The sequence below is a fragment of the Trachinotus anak genome, unplaced genomic scaffold (genome assembly GCF_046630095.1).
Source record: "Trachinotus anak isolate AG129_WGS33_773 ecotype Australia unplaced genomic scaffold, CSIRO_AGI_Tana_v1 ptg000033l, whole genome shotgun sequence".
Taxonomy (NCBI): Eukaryota; Metazoa; Chordata; class Actinopteri; order Carangiformes; family Carangidae; genus Trachinotus; species Trachinotus anak.
The window spans coordinates 1,216,982-1,237,211 of record NW_027273884.1 but is presented as its reverse complement, the minus strand read 5'-3'; the positions used below and the strand labels follow the sequence as shown (position 1 = coordinate 1,237,211).

The following is a 20,230-nucleotide window of genomic DNA, read 5'->3' as shown; positions in this document are numbered from 1 at the left end:
AGGACTGACGTTGTAGGAAGTGTCTTCAAGACAACAAAACTGGAGTTAGCTAACCACCGTCTAAGTGTCACATGCTGTGGCAGTAACAGAAAACAGAAAAGCTGTAATGATGACTGTCCAGCAGCATTTGAAACTCCTCCTCTAGAAACGTTGTGGTGTGGCGATTTAGCACCAAAAAGACCGAACAAGTAAGTCAAGGCGATGTCGTTCCTGTTCTTCCTGTCACTAGTTTGGCTAACCCTAGTTAGCAACCTAACCTGGTTACGAGTTACGACAAAATATTGACACTAAAATGAATGTAACTTTGTTCCCTACTCCTTACAGATCCTGACATTAAGCTCTAGCCACGCCGTAATTCTTGTTTTGCTGTACAATACATTAATTTAGGGTGTGTTTACGTGCTGTCTTGTTTGTGAAAATATGTAACTCCATATTCATAAGCTGTCAAATTAAAGTTACATTGCTCACTGCTGATACACCTCCATACCTGGTAACAAGACAATTATAAATTCTCAAGTGCTAGGCCATCCTGATAAATTCGGCATACATGTGGACAATCAAACAGCCGTATTTATCGTCATTTAATTGTGTCTGCTACGCCTGATCTCTCAAGCCTTCAAATACACCGCCCAACTATCTAATCTAGGGAGGGAGAGTGCGGTCAGAAAAGTAAAAAATATAAAAGAAATGTTGAACAGTAATAGAATTCTAGTATATTAGTCATATATCCCGAATGCAACGGAAGACTGCATGTGTTACCATATGCTTTTGGGTAAGAATCTACTACATGTCTGTTTTGTAGAAAATGAATAAACTATTACATTGAATGGAGTTTGGTGAAATTTTGCAGCAGACATGCATCAATTCATGATCAAGTTTTCACATTTGTCAAATTTGACATTTTCAGAGAAGGAAGTTGCTTTAAGGTGGGTCTTAGAAGTATCAGCTGACTCATAGATCAAAACAAATCACTTTCATTTCCACAGAAAAATATTATTAGATTTACTTCATTTCCTAGTCTTATTTTAGCTGAAAACTGTTCTGATTATTATGCTCTTCCAAGATATGACTTGTGAGATTGGTAGCTTTAGAGACCTTTGAAAGTCATAGCAAAAGTGTTTACCAATCTGTACTTTGACAATCATGTAAGTTACTGGTACCTTAAACCCAACTGTTGTCTTTCTGTGTTGATGTAGATTGAATATCACCTTACAGAAGACAGTGACATTTCCAAATCACTCCAATGTCTTCTGGCTGTCCACCCCAGTCACCTGCTGTGGCAAAGTCTGAAGTAGCAGTAGAGGGAGAATGCCCATTGCTGGCTGCAACCTTCGCCTACTGGGACAACATCCTGGGTCCACGGGTGCGCCACATCTGGGCACCAAAGGGTGACCAATCGATGTTCCTCAGCGATGGAGAGGTCACCTTTTTGGCCAATCATACACTTAATGGGGAGATTCTGCGTAGCGCTGAGTGTGGTGCCGTGGATGTGAAGTTCTTCGTCCTGGCAGAAAAGGGCGTCATCATTGTGTCTCTCATCTTTGATGGCGAGCTGAAGGGAGACAAGAACACGTGTGCCTTGTCCATCATCCTACCTCAGACAGAGCTGGCCTTCTACCTGCCTCTGCACACCATCTGTGTGGAGAGGCTAAAACACGTCATCCGCAAGGGGCGCATTTGGATGCAGAAGGTACCTGCAGATCCTTTGACTTCTCACTCCTGGACATAATCTTATTATTCACATAATAATAGACAAATTATCATACCTTAACACTCATAAAAGGTATTTTAAAACCTCATTTAGCCTAAGTTCTTGATTTCAAAGGGGTAGTAAGTATCACCTCTGTCTCGTCCTGCTGGGATTGGAACAACGTTGTCAGAATAATAAAGTTGCAGTCTCTCAACGCAGAGGAGTAAGTTAGCTAATTAGGTCTGAGAGCTCCTACAGAGAAGGCTAGTGAGCAGGTAATAATAGGGGTAGACAAAATAATGTGACACACAACGTTTCGAAATCCATCATTGCACACATTGCTGGATAGGCTTATTTAAGTTCTGTATGGGTTTATAACGTAGTTTTACTGTGCTCTTCTTGTCAGACTGAAATACCCTTACATAAATATTTTAGGAGATTTTTTTGGTTTTATACACACACACACACACACACACACACACACACACACCTGCTGCTTGGCCTGTCTAGTGCTCACAGTCCTGGTCACCAGGGCTTTTGCAGCTAACACATACTGCTTATTGAGCTGGGTTACCATCCTCAGTATGATTTTGCCACTCACCAAACATCAGTTCTTGTACAGCTGCTTTGAGAAAGTGGATTTATGCTGTTAAATAAACATGGATATTATAGAAAAATATGTCAATATTTCTGAATAGAATCTATCAGTGAAAGGATTGTTCTGGTATTGATAGCGGTAATCGGTTAAAGGTATCAGTTAAAGGTATCAGCACCAGAATGGGATACTGGTGTTTTTAAACAATGTCAAACCCTGACTGTCCTTTAACATAATATAACAAACATTTTTAGAAGTGTTTGTAATTGTTAATAAAAACTGAACATTTTCTTAAGAGCTTAAGTTATTTTACACGTTTTCTTTTTGAGTCTAAGCAAAAAGTGTTTCTATTATACATACAATACCTAACAAGCAAGCATAAACAAGCATTTTAACATGACATTTTTTGAAAAAAAAATCATGACTAATAAATGCACCTGATACGAAATTTTTCAGTGGGAAAATAAACTGAGCAGCCCCATTTATATCATCATGCAAAATTTTGTACTAACATTACCCCTGTTTATTTGTTACATGTTTTTTTCTTATTTTGAGAATGAGGCCTCAATCTTTCAAGCACAATGACACACATAGCTTATGAAATCCATTAATGATGTAGAGGATCATCAGTGGTCCTCTCTGGCTTTAGTATTCGTGCTGTTCAGTTTATTTTTTATTCTTTCCTTCAACTTCAGGGCTACAACATCATCTCAGTGTTGAGCTTGGAGATTGCCCCCATCATGGAGCTGCTGGCCTCTATGAAGACGCACAGTGTGCCAGAAGATATAGATGTGAGCAGCACACACACACACACACACACAAACAAACAGCAACAGAGACACAATGAAAAACATAACTTTTTAATTAATTTTCTAGAACAAATTATGGTGGCTGGTATTGTTAGCGTTCACTATTTAATCCAGGGGCCTTCATATATTTTGCCAGCTAACTTTTTTGCAGTGAAGGGAGGGTTAATAGTGTGTTATGTAGACATCATGGTGGCAGGAACATGAAAGGAGCTGGGCTGCATTTTGAAACAAACTCGTTCTGAACAAAACCTTCCCCTCTAACCTTGGTAAATTTCTCTTGTTTCATTCTTTCACTTTCACTTGAATTATCCAGGTTCTCTGCCTGGATTACCACCCAGTGTGATTTGACAGATCTGTTCCTTTCTGATATGCAAATGTAGCAAAAAATAGTAGCACAAAGCAGCTCCCCAGAACCTGTCTTGCTGTTTCCTACACAATTGTGTCTTAACATCTTATTTTCTTAGGAATGTCTGCAAATGCACCCATCAGCACTTTTGTTTTTGTTGAGACCAATGTTAAAAATGACTCATTTGTTTCGCTCCTGCCGAGCAGATAAAAGACACCGTGCTAAATGATGATGACATCGGGGACAGCTGCCACGAGGATTTCCTCCACAAGTAAGCACTCCTGTACAGGCAAATGGAGACAGATGATGAACAATGCACATTTAACACCCATCAACCTTCCAACGATGAGTAATGGCTCTCCACTTAGCCGCAGTTTCCTCCAGAGAAAGGATGAAAGCTAGATTGCTGTTTAGTGTTGAGAGTCCAGAAAGTCCATTCCAGCAACCGAGCTCCCAGTTGCTCATTGCTGAACAGGATTAGTTCAGCATCCTGTGGAGATGACAAAGTGTCTGTAAACTGGAACTTATTTACTCAGCTCTAAAGCACATTTACGGCTGATGTCTGAAGATTCTTAATAGGAATAAAATAACAGCTGTGCTGTACTGTTAGTATTTGAGGTAATTAATCAGTTATCAGTTATCAAGCAAAGTAGTTCTTTTTTGTGACCAGTCATATATTGAAATTCTTGAAAATATGGTAAAAAAAAAGGCCAAACTTCATGAGGTAAATTTAAGGTGCAGTGTTTAGCACTGTTGCCTTAAAGCAAGAAGGTCCTGGGTTCAAACCTGCCAGGCCTTTATGTGGAGAGTTTGCATATTCTCCTCATGCGTCCACAGGTTTCCTCCAGGTACTCTGGCTTCCCCCCACAATCCAAAAACATGCAGCTCAGGTTAACTGGCCACTCTAGATGGCCTGTAGGTGTGAATGGTTGTTTGTCTATATATGTCAGCCCTGTGGTAGACTGGCGACCTGTCCAGAGTGTAGCCCACCACCCCCAAATGTCAGCCCCCCAGCAACCCTAAAAGGATAAGCGGTTTCGCTAATGAATAATTAGGCTAATGTAACTTTCCCAGAGCGAGTTAACAACTTTATTCCTCCTTTAGCCTCATAAATGTTTATCAGACTCATCAGTTCCTCTGCCTCAATCACTATTCCTAAAAGCTGTCAATAATAATAGGAGTAATGCTAATGAAGCTAATTGGCTTTAATTTGCATCTCTTTGTCTCTTTGGTTCAGGGCCATCAGCTCTCATCTGCAGACTTGCGGCTGTTCAATAGTAGTTGGAAGCAACCCAGAGAAAGTCAATAAGGTAAATTAACCAGATTAATGGCTGCACACAGACAACATTTGTGTCATCTACATAACATAAAATGTTTTGGTGAGTGCTGTTGTTCTGAGTTTAATGAGGCTCTCGTGCACTTTTTCTTCCTGTGTCAGTGTTTTGAATGTCACTCTGGGCTTGGCAGCACAGTTACTGTTGCAGCTGTTTCCGAAAAGTAGAAGTTATATGGAAAAGCATTTAAATTACTTAAAATTAGCAGATTTCTGAATTAAAAGAAGAAACTGTTAGGGCACAGTAAACAAGAAAGAAAACTGATATTGCACATCATATGCTGTTTACAGCATGTTACAGTAGCAGGTCGTTGCAAACAGTTTGCCCAGTGAATATCAAAAGCCTGCACAGTTTTAATTTGTATTTTTATTGGCTCGAGGCCTGAATTTAGTACCAATTAAATCACACTTTTATCTGTATCTAACAACTAGCCTCAAGCCTGAAGCTTAGATTAAAGTCTATAATGAAGTTGTGGCTTCTTTAGTAAAATTTGTGCCGATTATGGAGCAATCCACTTTTTAAAAATCTTAACAAAAAGCAAAATCAAGATTAAAAATAAAGGCCATTTAATTTGCTGCCCCTGTTTTTTTTTGAAATAGCTGTTTTAGATGTCCCCCTGTTGTTTGAAATAGTTGCAAGTTGCTCTGTTTTGCTCCAAAATATTCCCAAACCTGTTTTTCCTTCACCTGAAATCTATCAGTATGTGTAATTTGTGTTCATAACCAAAACGGTCACTGTGCTTGTTTCACAAGTCTGTTTTCTTGCAGATTGTGCGGACTCTCTGCCTCTTCCTCACCTCGGCCGAGAGGAAATGCTCCCGCCTCTGCAAGGCGGACTCTTCCTTCAAATATGACACCGGCCTGTTTGTTCAGGGTCTGCTCAAGGTAGCCACCAGTTCCCTCTCGCTGTACAGTCCAGTGTGATTAATGTGATTTCATTAAGAGCTTGGTCTTTGTTCTTTGTTTTGTCTGCCTGTTTGATCATGCCCAGTCTGTTGTTCTGAACTGATTTTATTTTTAAACCTGAATTGGTTGCAGTAAGATTTTTTAAATTACAACACTGCAGACAATTCAGGAATATTTTGATATATGGAGCTTGCATAAAGATTTTATTTTTATTCAGACAACTGCAGTGTGCAAATTAAGATATTGGCATTTCTAGTTTTGTTTTCTTGCTCTTTTCTGTTTAGCTTAAACAGGCAGCAAAGTCTGCTATCGTTACTTGGGGTGAAGAGCAGAACAGAGAATTGACTGTCAGCAAAGTTTAAGTTTTTAGAGAAGTTGTCACAGTATTCACCGCCCCTCTGTGAGGCAGGGAGGGTGTAATGCTGCATGGGCAACAAGTCAACAAGAGCTGAATGAGAACAGCAAAAGAAGCAACAGACAGCTTGGTAGAGCTTGTTAGTTCATTCACAGAGAGTTAGTATGGTACACACTGACTGTGTTGTGGAGATCCTGCATCATCTTAATTTAGATTTCCCGGTAAAATGCAGTATGAAACAAGAAAAACTGGCCCAGGCAGAAAACAACAGAAAAGATATTTCTTGCAACATGTGAAATGATTTATTAAAACTTCTTTGCACACATATGACATACAGTCATGTGAAAAAGAAAGTACACCCTCTTTGAATTCTATGGTTATGTATGAGGACACAATAAAAAATCATCTGGTCCTTCGCAGGTCTTAAAATTAGGTAAATAGAACCTCAGATGAACAACAACACATGACTTATTACAGCATGTCATTATTTATTTAACAAAAACTAGGCCAAAATGCAGAAGCAGTGTGTGAAAAATGAAGTACACCCTTACTACTTCCATAGGAATTAAGAGGGTAAGTAGCAGCCAGGTGCTGCTAATCAGATGCTTTTGATTAATTGATCATCAGCATCTATAAAAGCAGAAGTTTTGGCAGTTTGCTGGTCTGGAGCATTCAGGTGTGTGTTCACACAATGACAAGACGGAAAGACATCAGCAATGATCTTAGAGAAGCAACTGTTGCTGCCCATCAATCTGGGAAGGGTTATAAGGTCATTTCCAAACAATTTGAATCATTCTACAGTAAGAAAGATTATTCACAAGTGGAAAACATTCAAGACAGTTGCCAATCTTCCCAGGAGTGGACATCCCAGCAAATTCACCCCAAGGTCAAACCGTGCAATGCTCAGAAAAATTGCAAGAAACGCAAGAGCTACATCTAAGACTCTACAGGCCTCAGTTAGCATGTTAAATGTTAAAATTCATGACAGTACAATTAGAAAAAGACTGAAAAAGAATGGCTTGTTTGGAAGGGTTGCCAGGAGTAAGCCTCTTCTCTCTAAAAAGAACATTGCAGCATGGCCTAGGTTTGCAAAGTTGCATCTGAACAAACCAAAAGACCAAAAGACTTTGGGAACAATGTCCTTTGGACAGACGAGACCAAAGTGGAGATGTTTGGCCATAATGCACAGTGCCAAACACAGCGTATCGGCACAAACACCTCATACCAACTGTCAAGCACAGTGGTGGAGGGCTGATGATTTGGTGTTGTTTTGCAGCCACAGGACCTGGGCACCTCGCAGTCATTGAGTTGACCATGAACTCCTCTGTACACCAAAGTATTCTCGAGTCAAATGTGAGGCCATCTGTCCGAAAGCTAAAGCTTGGCCGAACTTGAGTCATGCAGCAGGACAAAGATCCCAAACATGAAGCGTCAAGGTGCTGCAATGACCCAGTCAAAGTCCAGACCTCAACCTGACTGAAATGCTGTGGCAGGACCTTAAGAGAGATGTGCATAAAGGAATGCCCGCAAACCTCAATGAACTGAAGCAACGATGTGAGAGATAAAGTCATACAGAAAATGATTACTTCAAGTTATTACTGCTAAAGGGGGTTCTACAAGCTATTGAATCATGGGGTGTACTTAGTTTTTCACACATGGTTTCTCCGTTTTGGCTTCATTTTTGTTAAATAAATAATGACACAGTGGAATCTGCTGTGTGATGTTTTACACCTGAGGTTAGATTTAAATAACTTTAGAACCTGGTAAGAACCAGATGATGTTTTTATTATATCTTGATACATAAAACCATAGACTTCAAAGAGGGTGTACTTTCTTCACGACTGTATATAGGATGTTTCTGTAAAGCTGCTTTGATGTTCACCCTTTGCTTATTGTATTTCTGTATATGCATCTGCTTGCTTTGTGCTTTTCTTCCTATTGCTGTTGTTTCTTCATATTCAAACATAGTGTGTTCAGTGCTGCCTGCTCTTGGGATATGACATGAATAATGTGAACATGCTATCACACATCACATAAAAAAATAATCCTACCAGGTGGTAATATTTGCCTAGAGTTGGCAGCTTGTCAGTATGTTCCCCCCTTGTGTGTTTTTTTTTAAATTCCCAGGACTCCACAGGTAGCTTCGTCCTACCATTCCGCCAGGTGCTCTACTCACCTTACCCAACCACTCACATCGACGTCGACATCAACACAGTGAAGCAGATGCCGCCGTGCCACGAGCACACATACAACCAGCGGCGCTATATGCGGTCTGAGCTAAGCACGCTGTGGAAGACAGACAGCGAGGAAGACATACCCCCAGACACAGTCATTCACACTGATGATACCTTCACGCCTGACTTGTAAGCACACATGAAAGTTATAGTTCTACAATTTTAATACACAATTTTGTTTTCACTTTTTTTGCCCTATGTTTACATTTTTCCCCTCTCAAATTAAAAATCATAACCACTGTCACTTTTTTTCTCCATAGGAATATATTTCAGGACGTCATGCATAAAGACACGTTGGTGAAGTCATTTATAGATGAGGTAAGAATATAGCAACACTATATGTCTATATCCATAAAAGGAGAAAGAATCACACACTTCACTATATAAAACCTTCTTACATTAAAAACCATAACCATAACCATAACCATAAAACTCAAGGAATAGAATTTAGTTCACTTTTAATTAGATTTCAGTCATCATAGAAATGTTCTTCTACACCAAGCTGAGGGACATTAGATGTGTCAAATTCTCAGTATTAACAACACAGTCATGAAACTCACCCAAAATAAAACTGTGGTTACTGTGTTTAATCCCTTTTGGTTACAGTCATGAATATGGTCTCTACTGAAAGGAAATTCTTTGGGGTTTACGCTTAAAAAGTGAGAATTAGTCAAAGTGACACGGAGGGAAAAACATGGTATTTATAAACTGCTTTGTTTTATATGCATTTCTTTTCTAAACTGTTGTCACACTTATATTAGGCATTTAAATGATTAACTCAGTGAATCACGAGCATTTAAATGATGTACAGTTTGTCAGCTCTCAAGTGAGGATTCAACCAGCTGCTGCTTGTTAAGGGCTTTTAATGTGAAGTGGAAAGGAATTAGTTTTTACAGCATTGTGAGGTCACATTTTGTTTGAGCTAGCCTCACACAGACCCTGATGTGCGTCACATACTTGTCCTTCCATATCACTCATGTAATCTCTAGAGCCCATAGATACAAAACATTAGGATTTATTCCCAGGGGTCACAACCCATCATCCGATCCAAAGAGAGTGCTGTTTCAAGTTTTCCTCATGACAACAGCAATAGGTTTTTTCTCAAGGTTAGTACTAAGGAGGAGGGGATGTGTTATTCCAAGCTTTTCTAGTCGAGTTGTAGCCTTGACTACTAATTGACATCCCGTGTCGTACCCAGGTGTTCATGCTGAAGCCGGGCCTGTCCCTGCGGAGCACCTACCTGGCCCAGTTCCTGCTGCTGCTCCACAGGAAGGCCCTCACACTGCTCAAGTACATCGAGGACGAAACGTAAGAGCTGTCACTAATAAGACTTTAATCCAAATAACAAAAGGGATTAATGTGTTGCAGTAAACCATTACACGCATGCACACATACTGCACCACAGAGAGAAACAAAACAAGACTAGGTCATAATGTAGCGAATTTGAGGATGCATTTGACATCACAGTGCTGTATTTGCATTCTGCCTACTGTCAGCTGCTTTCAGCCATTATACGTTTGCTTCTCTCTCTCTCTCTCTGTGCTCACATGCACAGTATTGTAATACAGCCAAGTAAAGATGCTCTCATTTGCATGTTTTTTTTCTGTTTCTGACAACGGAACAAGTAAGAAACAGTGACTGAAACGTGGCTCATTAAACTACATGTTAACTCTGCATTTCTAAAATGCTCTCTCTCTCTTACCCTCCCGCTCTCCCACTTGGTGTGCATTATGTTTATGACAAATGCACTAAATTGACAGCACTGCTGTAAACCTGCTCCCCAGAAACTGTTTGCGCCAGTTCATTTTGAAAGAGGAGCGACCAATGGAGAAACTCCAACTGGCTGATCAATGATTGAATTATGATCAGTCAGTCAGACAGATTATAGGGCTGACAATGCTGCAGTGGTCCAGCCAGAAATCCAAATACCTGAACTGATTTGCTGTTGTGTTTGCTTTGGTCTGCCCTTGCTTGGACAGTGACATCACCACTAATCACCACTGGACCCCCATAGGACACACAGCTGAAAATAGCCTAAAGCCCTGTAGCCTGATGTAACACACTTTCTGAAGTTTGGAGTCAAAGCAGTCATATCAGTGATTTTCTGCATCTGCTAATATTATCCCCAGAGTTTTGCTGTACATGGGTGAGGATATGGCAACCTCTGAGGGACAAATTACCAAACACAGATTGATAGGGAGCTGACAACATTAACTCCAGTTGAGAAACATTTGTTAGTCCTGGGTGAGGACACAGCTGAAACAAATTTGAAACGGCACTAGGTAGCTGGACAGTGAGGGTGGTGGCGGGAACACACTTGTGCAAGGGGACAGCGCACTCTCAGAGCTCCTGTGCAGAGAGGTGCATCCTTTTACTTGCAATATCCGTACACTCCATTGAATTGTGTGGACAGACGAAGATGTAAAGCAGAATGTCAAACACAGAAAGTGAAACATATGGTCAGGATACTATTTGCAAGGGAAGTAGTGCAAAGAACGCAGACACCTTTCAGCAGTAGATACAGCTCCTCCCTCACCCTGTTCTGACTGTACTGTCACATTTATATACACAGGGAATACATTAGGATCGTCAACATGTTAATTTGATTTGACATTTGAAGACAGTCAAATCTGAATACACAGATGTGACACACATATTTTTAGATTCAGTGTGACTTGCACTTCCCAAGGACATTGTTATATCTGGTGTCCATTTTGAATAAACTTCCATAAATGCTCCTAAAATTCACAGGGAAAAAAACACTTCTTTTAACTCAAGAACTTTCCTGAGAATCATCACGTTTTTAAGTTTTCATCAGTAACAAAGTAATTCAGTGGTATTTGTCAGTACATCCATGGGTACATCGCAAACAGTAACCACTTGACAAACTGTGATCATCCTGTTTACAGTCGGTAAAGCTCCCAAATTACTGGTACTGTAGTTCTAAAACTTGGACCATGGTTTTCCCCCTAAACAGAAGGAAGCTATTTTGTTTTGTTTTCTTCTTTTTTTGTCCATCAGTGTCAGATTTGTGAACATCTGACGTAGAAAATACATACCTAACTGCAACCAGCAGTCTATTGTCATGATCTTTATGCTTCTGCGTAATACCAGAATAGCAGACATGTTCTCACTTGACAAAAATTAAGACATGCTTTATCAAGAAAGGCTAACATCACACACAATCAGAGGTGGAGTTTCCCGTCTGCTTAAAGAACTGTGGGTGTTTGAATAAATTCAGCATTGCTCTAGTTACAATTTTGTCCTTCAAAAGGGACAGTCCTCTGATTGTGTGTGCATGTGGTGAAGAGCACAAAGAGTCTGTCTTTGAGTTTAGCAGCAGGAAATTGGATTTACAATTTTGATAGTCATACAGAAAAAAAAGACTTAAATTTGAGGACATTTGCACTGTTCCAAACCTTGAGTTGAGCAGGGCTTTAGTGTCTAGATTCCAAACAAGTGAATACACTATGAGTAATGCATTCAGGGGTGAAGGACTATCGACATGTGGTACCCTTCGTACGACTGAAAACATGAATAGTAAGGCTTTCCAAAACACCACTACAAGACAGGAAGGTGCTAGGTGCAAAAAATGGCAAAAGATAAAAAAAAAACAAAAAAAAAAACTGTACACTTGTCTTGACTGGTTGTAATCAGTATGTTTTTGTCCAACCACTGAAGATTTGCAGAACAGAATACAGCTTGTAGAATGATTGAAAGAAAATTCATCAACACCTGTTTTGGTAATTGATCAATCATTACCATCAGTTATCAAGCAAAAGTGCTAAATGCTTGTATTTTCTGGCATTTGAAATATTGTGATGAGTAGCTTTTCTCAGTTTAATTTCCTTTTTTAGCCATTTCACTCCTTCATTTGATAGAACCAGTAGAGACAGATGGGAAATTCAGGGACAGACTAGGGGAATGACATGCAGCAAATGGTCTGGCTGGCCGAGAGCTGAACTGGGGACTCGCTGCTGAGGGCATATTAGCCCATGTGGTATGCGCCCTAACCAATCAGCTCACCCCAGTCCTAAGTCAAATAGATGTGGGACTGGACTGTCAGACAAAACAAGCAACTGGAAGACGTTACCTTGGGCTGTGGTAATGAATGACTAGCACTTTTTTTTCCTGCGATTTCATAGACAAAACAGTTAATTAAAAATTAGCTGACTCATAAATGAGGAAAATGATTCCAGCGCTAGTTTGTATGTAGAAAAAAATGAATGATTCATGTGTGGAAGACGTGGCTGGATGTCTAGCTACACGGGGTGATGAATTCTCAGCATCACCCGAAAGTGGCTGGCAGCTTCCCCATCAACATAGCATGAATGGAGTGAATAATGTGTTGTGTAAGAAAATGATGTAAAGCACTCAGGAGTGGGGCCAGCAATGACATTTCCCCCCATCATCATCAGCATCATCATCAAAACTCTAAATGATGTTTTTATGATTTGTCATTTGATCACTGACAAGAAATTCTCATTCCTCAGCCCTCCCCTCCTCAGGCACAGAAATGAAACTGTGTGCCAGGCTGCAAGGTGACCTGGTGGCTCTTGATGGCCTCACACCACGTTTCGCATTAATGCGCCTTTTAATTTAGGCAGTTACCAGAACATTCACTCAACTATAAAACAAGTTAGAAACCAGTACTGTAGCTTTACACCCTAATAAACCCATTGAATTCCACTTCTCTCTTAGGATTGGAAAAGCTAGGAATAATTGTATGTCGAGTCACGCTCTAGTCCCATCAGGATTACAGTAACCACCTTCTGGCTCAGCTCCAGAAGCACCCTCTTAAGCCCCGACAATTCATCAGAGAAACTGCAGTCTACCATGTCTTTAGCTTCCCCCAAATTTGTTCATGCCGCTCTCCCTGTGGTGACCTGGTCATCGCTCCATCTGGGCTTGACTCATCTCCTTCCATGATCCCCATCAGTGGACTTCCCACTCATTTTAGGACAGCAGAAGTACAGTCTTCTAGTTCTGCACAATCTTGTTTTACTCTGATTGGCAAAAGACATTTGAAGACTTCAGCAAGTGCGTCGTTATTGCGCATGAGTAATTAAACACTCAAGAATATTAGCAACCCTGGGCCCAGGCTTAAATTACTTATGAGTGGATATAACGTTGATAAATTTCAGTCTTGTTCTACTTTTAACTCTAGACAAATATGAAATTCTATAAATGTTAGTATTCATTTCAGTCAGTGTGTTAATACCCCAGTTCTACGAAAGCAAACCAAAGATTCTCCTTTCTAAAACTGTAAAGACCTTTTGCAATCAATTGCACTCAGTGACTTTGAACACTGTGTAGTACCAGTTAGTTACATAGTAATTAATGATACACTGGGCTTGGCAAAAGTGCTTGAATTGTTGCGTCACAAAAGGCAAACAATCATGTGTGCACGTAAAATGCTTTTACACACACTAAATTCTGTTTTTTGTATATTGGTCTTTAATTTTGTGTTTCTTTTTTTGATGAAATGACTATGTATAGTTAATAGAGAAATGTTACTTACAGTGACAAATCAAAGGAAGACTTTGCGATTACCCTGAGCTCTACAGAGCGTTTTAGCCTCTTTCAGCTCAATGTTTTGGTTTCGCAACCCAGAACTTCACTGTTTTTAACTGGCTCTCACAGCTCTCATCAGCACCATTCATCATCAGCTGGAACAGGCAGCTGTTTTCAGCTCAGATAAACCCACTGCACACTACCCGCCCACCACCAGAACAAGAGACTTAGAGAGTTAGCTACAAGCTAGTGAGCGTAGTGGAGCATTTAGCAGCCACACACAAACACAACTCCAAATGACAAATGCAAGTGTTACTTTGTATTGCCTGGATGTGTAAATTAGCATCTGTTTGCTAACATGTTACCTATATCAAATATTATTATGAGATTTTAATATGTCAGTGGTGTGTTTATAACTTGTTTTGCTGCCTCCAAGTGGCCAAAACTCACTTAATGCAGATTTAGGAAGTCTACTACAAAAACTGCATCACACATTGAGGTATGGTTAGGCAGAAAGTGAAGTGAATTTTCTCTTTTTGTCATTCACACTAATGCAACTACTGTTTTGTGTTTGAACTCACACCGCACCAGAGACTCTGGTTCTTTCTGTTATTTCTCTCCCATCTCTCTCCTATTTCCTCTCATCTCGGCACATGTATTACTCAGATTGATAAAACCCCACAGCACTCAAACCTTTTGCTCAAGTTTAAACGTTTTCAATACGTGCATCCCCAGGCAAAATCATGCCTAATTGCATCTTTCCATTGGCCTTGCATGGAATCGCGCCATCTCTAAAATTCTCTGTTACATTTAAACCCTTGAAATTTCAATAAACGGTGGTTGTAAAGCTCATATTTTTTCGGAAAGATTTACCCAAGTGGTGGTTGAGCCCCAAGAGTAGAAGTACAGTTTTATGTTCACAAAGAGGAGGTTTCTCTGAAGTTAAAATTCAGGAGGAAAGGGGAACTAGGGAAACAGTACAACACAGATGTTTTACGTTAGAACCAACACATCAAACATGAGTCAAGAAAATGACAGATATCATGCACAAGTGATCCGAATCGCTCACAAAAAGGAAAAACATAATCCTTTTTAATCTATTGGGGATTCCTTAAAGTTGCAATACTCTGTAATTTATTAATTAATATAAATGATAATGAAGATAACTGATTTTTTTTTCGGAATAAATATTATTAGAAATGTTACTATGATACCAGAAAACATTCCTTTAATTTCATGTCTAAAATACTTCAAATGGTTCCAGCAGAGATGTTTTGAATGGTATTTCCCCCCATACATCGTAAAAGCTTGAATATATCTTACACTAGAGACAACACTAACTACACAAGCAAAACCATTATTTGTGCACTCGTGTGAAAGCATAAAAGCGGTCTTGTTTATGGTATTGCTAACAGCCTGAGGTCTAAGGGCGTGTTATTTTACAGGTGCCTTGACAAGATTGTTTATGCTCAGTTGCCATCCTGTAGCAGCATACATAATTCATCATGGCATGGCATTCCTGTGCACAGCTGCAACCCAACTAGATGCTAATGCAGATCCTCTGACCCTGAATATTGTAGATTGTTAACATTTTAAACTGCAATACGATGTCTTCCCCTCCTTCCTTCACAGGCAAAAAGGGCAGAAGCCGTTTCGATCCCTGCGCAATTTAAAAACCGATCTGGATCTGATGGTGGAAGGAGACCTGAACATTGTAATGGCCTTCGCTGAAAAGCTGAGGGCGGGACTACACTCGTTTGTGTTCGGGAAGCCATTCTACACCAGCATGCAGGAGAGAGACGTACTCATGAGCTTTTGACTCTTATTTTTCACCTGCACTTTATTTATGAGACGGTTCATGAAAACAGATGGTTTGGTGGTGTTGTTTTTGATTTGTTTTATTGTTACATGAAAGCATGCAATTGTGTATTCATGAGGCAACCATTAGTCTGAATATTTGTTTCTGCTTTGCTGAAATGAAAAGAACATACTGCCTTCCCTTTGTGTCTTGACCTGTACAAGGCATGGTTTCAAAGACTGATCATTACTGCTGTTATGAGCCATTAGAGTTAAAGTATTGATATATTGCCTTGATAAACTGTAAGCATAATGTGAGTTTAATGTTTTTAGAAGACTGAAATTATTCTCTAGGGGATGAATTATTCATGTATTCTATGCCTTCTGTTAATAGAGAGCCTGTATTAATTTATGGTGTTAAAATTGGCTGAGGTGCTCACCAGGAAGTTTGCAATTTAATTTAAATTATATTTATGAAAACATGAGTTATTAGTCTTCACTCCCTGTGTTATACATCAACGTCAGTTGGTCTTTTAACCTTCTGAACTCATGAGTTGCCTTTTGTGAAAATTCAATTAATAACCGTGTGTGCTGAATGTGAATGGTGCAGATCGGGTGACATTACAGGTGACATTACAGAAAGGTTGTGAGTAATCATAAAGCATGAGGATTTTGTTAAAGAAACTACAAAAGCACTGTAAATGAAATCATATCACAATCATTTTCTTCATATAGCAGACTGTGATTGTCATAAGTAAAAACCTTTATTCAGTTGTGCATTAAAAGAATTTGCACAATTTCTTTCTCCAACAGCGACAACACAGCTATTTGCTGTTGGGGTTATTGCGAAATCTTAAAGGCAGTCTATTTTGTTTATTTGCTTTAAGCATTGCTTCCAAAAATGCTAATTGTTTTGACATTGTAATGTGTTGAGTTGATACTGTTGTGCCATACATTTTTACTACATTTACAAATGGCATTTTTTCCACTTGGAGATGTTTTATCATTTCCTTTTTGCTCCCTTTCTTTTTACTTTATTGACTGATTTGATTTGTTTTAACAGTGAACTTTGTCTAGTTGTTCAGACAGAGCAATGAACAATAAACACTGCAGTATCCTCACAACTTTTACATTGGTTTCAGTTCCTCAGAAAACTGACACACATGGATTAAAGTAACCTGGATGATAATGAAATAAGGACAGAATTTGGGGGAAGAAATGTCAAGTTTGATTTTCCTACCCAACGTCCTCAAGCAGCAGCTGTAGCAGCTGAAGGGACCTTCAGATCCCCTTCAGGTATCAAGGTATTAATCTGGTTAAAGGGCCAGATCCAGGAATCTTTTTTTATCACTTAATATTGTGATTACATTTTCATTAATATTCCCTCTTGGGCAAGGTATGCACTCCACTAATTGCCCTTTTAGGTAGATAAATAAGGTGTGAAAGGAAAAACAATGGAATAAATGCAAACAAAACCATAAAGTTGTGTCATTATTAAGAAATATTACTCATCATGAATCTTTTCACAAGAATGTTTATCGCAGGTCATTTTATATTTGATTCCAGCAATTTCTGATGTCACAACAGAACTTTTCCCAGTGACAGTATTTTTTTCTTACAGACTCTTGCTCACAATCTCTCTCTCTTTCTGCTCATTCATATCACAGAAACTCACTCTGCAGTATTTGGTGTTGATAACTGGCATTATGGTAAAAAAAAAAAAAAATCTGGTAGGTATTTTAATGGTCTGTATTCATTCATTTAGGGTCGTGATGCCTGCTAGACATCAGCACGTTAGCACCGTCCGGAGCATTTAGCTCAAAATACTGCTGTGCTTTGGACAGCTGCTAGCATGGCTATAGACCCTTGTTACACAGTACTTTGCCTTGAGGGACAAGAACATAGCTAGGCCCCTCTCCTGCTGGACCCGCTGACACCACCACTTTCACAGCATTGCAGATGAAAATGTAAATTTTACTCAAACATCTTTCTCTGATTTCTACTGGCAAGCTCAGTTTTGGCTGACCCAAGACGGTACTTGACAAGGTTAATGCAACCGGGTGTGCCAAACGCATTTTTTAAATTTTACTGCAGAAAGTTTTTAGACCTTCGGTACTTGGTGTCTTGACAGAAAGGAGTTGAAACATTATGTCATATTGTCTGGCAAAGTGTGTGTGTGTCACGGTGGAAATAGACATCCTGTTGAGACCAAGTGCAGTAAGCACTGACAGCAGCATTGGGCCTAAATCAACCTTGAGAGTGCACCATGTATCGGATCAATCAAACAGATACACATCATTAGGTCCATTTTGGGAGCTGTATCTGTGACTCTGCCGCCTTTTCAAGATCAAGCTGAATAACATTATGTGAAGTAAAACGGTGAATGTATCAGTGATGCAGAGATAATTAGAAACTTAACTGAGGCAGCTCGTGTGCTGGGAAGTCCCTCAAAACAGGACTGCTGTTTCTCTGACATGTCTCTGTGAGGAAACTGCTTTCTCTAAACTGCTGCATGAAAAAAGGCAGTCTAAAGATTGTAGTCTGCTTATAATTGCCTTGAGCAATAAAATTATAATTAGGTGTCCTCTGGAGGGCCTTGAACTGCTGCATATTTAAAACATGGGGGGGAATGAACCAAAAGTGAAGGAGGTGTTAATTACTAATAGAATATCTGTAGCGACTGCACCGAGGACCTCCTTCAGGAACGTGGTAGAAATAACATTCAAGAGACATGAAAAAGAATTCATGTGAGAGACGGTTTCTTTTAAAGCCACAACCAAAATAGGTTGGTCTTGAGGGGGAAGGCTTGATTGGCAAGGAAAAGCTCTGAGTCTGATGTTTGGCACCTTTTCAGTAAAGCAACTCCTACATGTTCTTTGGGGAGCCTTTGTTGTGACTGGAGGAAGGCATGACAACAACTTCTTATATTAAACAGTACCCTGGAGTTTGTTTCGTTTCTTAGAGATAACAAAAGTTAGTGCTTTACCCTGTTTTAACTGTTTTTGATGCTTTGACAGTAGAACCGAGCAGAAAATCAAATGATCCCTTATGTCTTGCTAACAGCTTTCAGCTGCAATTAAAACCGCATTATTATCTAATTTGTGTTAACTTGAGTAATTTAGGAGGACCACTTATAAAGGCTGCTAAGAATTCACAGAAGCACAATGGCAGGGGTGAATTTGTTGGTCAAAATGATTCAAATGGATAGAGAAAGCAGAGCTCTGACTCGCATGATGGCATTTCTAGCCATGCTATTGCAGCAGGCACAGCTGCTTTGGCCCAGACGGAAACATCTCATCGACTGTTTGATGCCATGACATTTTGCACAGTCATTGTCTTCAGAGGAATAATTGCTTCCAGCGTTGCCACAAGATTGACACTTTTATTTACTGGATGGATTGCTAATAACTCCTAATGTCTTTGGTGAACCCCTATCTTTCCTTCTAGTGTCACCAGCAGGTCCGTTTTTATTTATTATGTGAACTATCTCAACCTTGGCACAAAATCTAGAACATTCATGCTGCCCAGGGGGTGAATCTTAATAACTGTGGACTTTTCATGGTGGTTTTGAGTGAAACGCCTCAACGACTACTGGATTGACTGCCATGCTATTTGGTACAGACATTCTTGCTCCTCTCAGGATGGATTGTAATCACATTGGTGTTCACTTCACTTTCATTTAGTGCCATCATCAGGTCAAAATGTAAATGTGTCCAATACCTTGTCGTGGTTTATAACCAAATACTTAGCAAACTAATGACATTTCTATCAGCCCATACTGTACTTTATGTTTGTGCTAATTAGCCAATTTTAACATGCCGCTATGTTAAAATAAGATGGTGAACATGAAACATTATATCTACGAAACACTGTCAATTCAGTCTTTTTAAATGAGTTGGGAAGCTGCAAAGGCTAACTATGTTAGCATTAATTAACAACGAGAAATCTCCACCACAAATATCAACACTACAGTGTGTCTTTGCTTTGTGAATGAAGCGGTTTAGTTCATGAGTTACCCAGAAGGTCCTTGGTCCTCTGGGAAAGCTCCTGCACTGAAGAGTCAACACTTGGGCTTGGTGGTATATTAAATGTGTCTTTATGAATAGCAAATAGTATCATTTTGTATATATGATATTCTTTGCAGGCATAAAACCAGAGAAGAACATTATGGAGGAATGTTGGGACTATATACAAAACTAACATACATAAATATTAAATGTAATTGTTTCAATAAAACACTTCACTCTTCAAAGGAAACAGGATTGGCCTAATGAAAATCAGAGCAACATGATTAAAGGTCTTGTTTAACTGAAATGGACTGAAATGGAAAATCTGCAACCCGTCTGCATTATATTCACTGAATAAGGGAAACATTTCAGCATGTTACATCATACTAAACGTGTTATGAAAAAATATTGTCCACATTGGGAATGAATTCCCTCTTGGCGTATGCAGAAACGCGCTGAGTCTACAATCTACAGGGGAGGTTGTCTTCCGTTGCTTTATGGCAGAGTCACAGCACCAAAACAACGCTGGGGGGACATGGCTGGCGATGAAAACATTCATGTTGATAGGTGGCGGAAACTGTCTGTCAGCTGTGTGCGTGGCCTCGCTCACGCTTTCTTCTGATTGGTCAGTGTCTGAAGCTCCA

General features: G+C 39.6%; 1 protein-coding gene across 1 annotated transcript; it reads left to right on the top strand.

The window, feature by feature from the left end:
* Positions 1-16,709, top strand: c9orf72 (C9orf72-SMCR8 complex subunit). Its single transcript, XM_071471221.1, has 10 exons — positions 1-188; positions 1,197-1,690; positions 2,981-3,076; positions 3,647-3,711; positions 4,678-4,750; positions 5,542-5,658; positions 8,162-8,397; positions 8,529-8,586; positions 9,467-9,576; positions 15,415-16,709. Exons 2-10 carry the CDS (start codon positions 1,244-1,246, stop codon positions 15,599-15,601), a joined length of 1,389 nt encoding a protein of 462 aa, XP_071327322.1. The 5' UTR covers positions 1-188; positions 1,197-1,243; the 3' UTR covers positions 15,602-16,709.
* Positions 16,710-20,230: the final 3,521 nt, after the last annotated feature.

Coding starts and splice junctions, on each gene's coding strand:
- c9orf72 (XM_071471221.1), top strand. CDS start 1,244: ATGTCTTCTGGCTGTCCACCCCAGTCACCTGCTGTGGCAAAGTCTGAA. Junction 3,712..4,677: donor CACGAGGATTTCCTCCACAA/GTAAGCACTCCT, acceptor TCTTTGGTTCAG/GGCCATCAGCTCTCATCTGC. Junction 8,587..9,466: donor TGAAGTCATTTATAGATGAG/GTAAGAATATAG, acceptor TGTCGTACCCAG/GTGTTCATGCTGAAGCCGGG.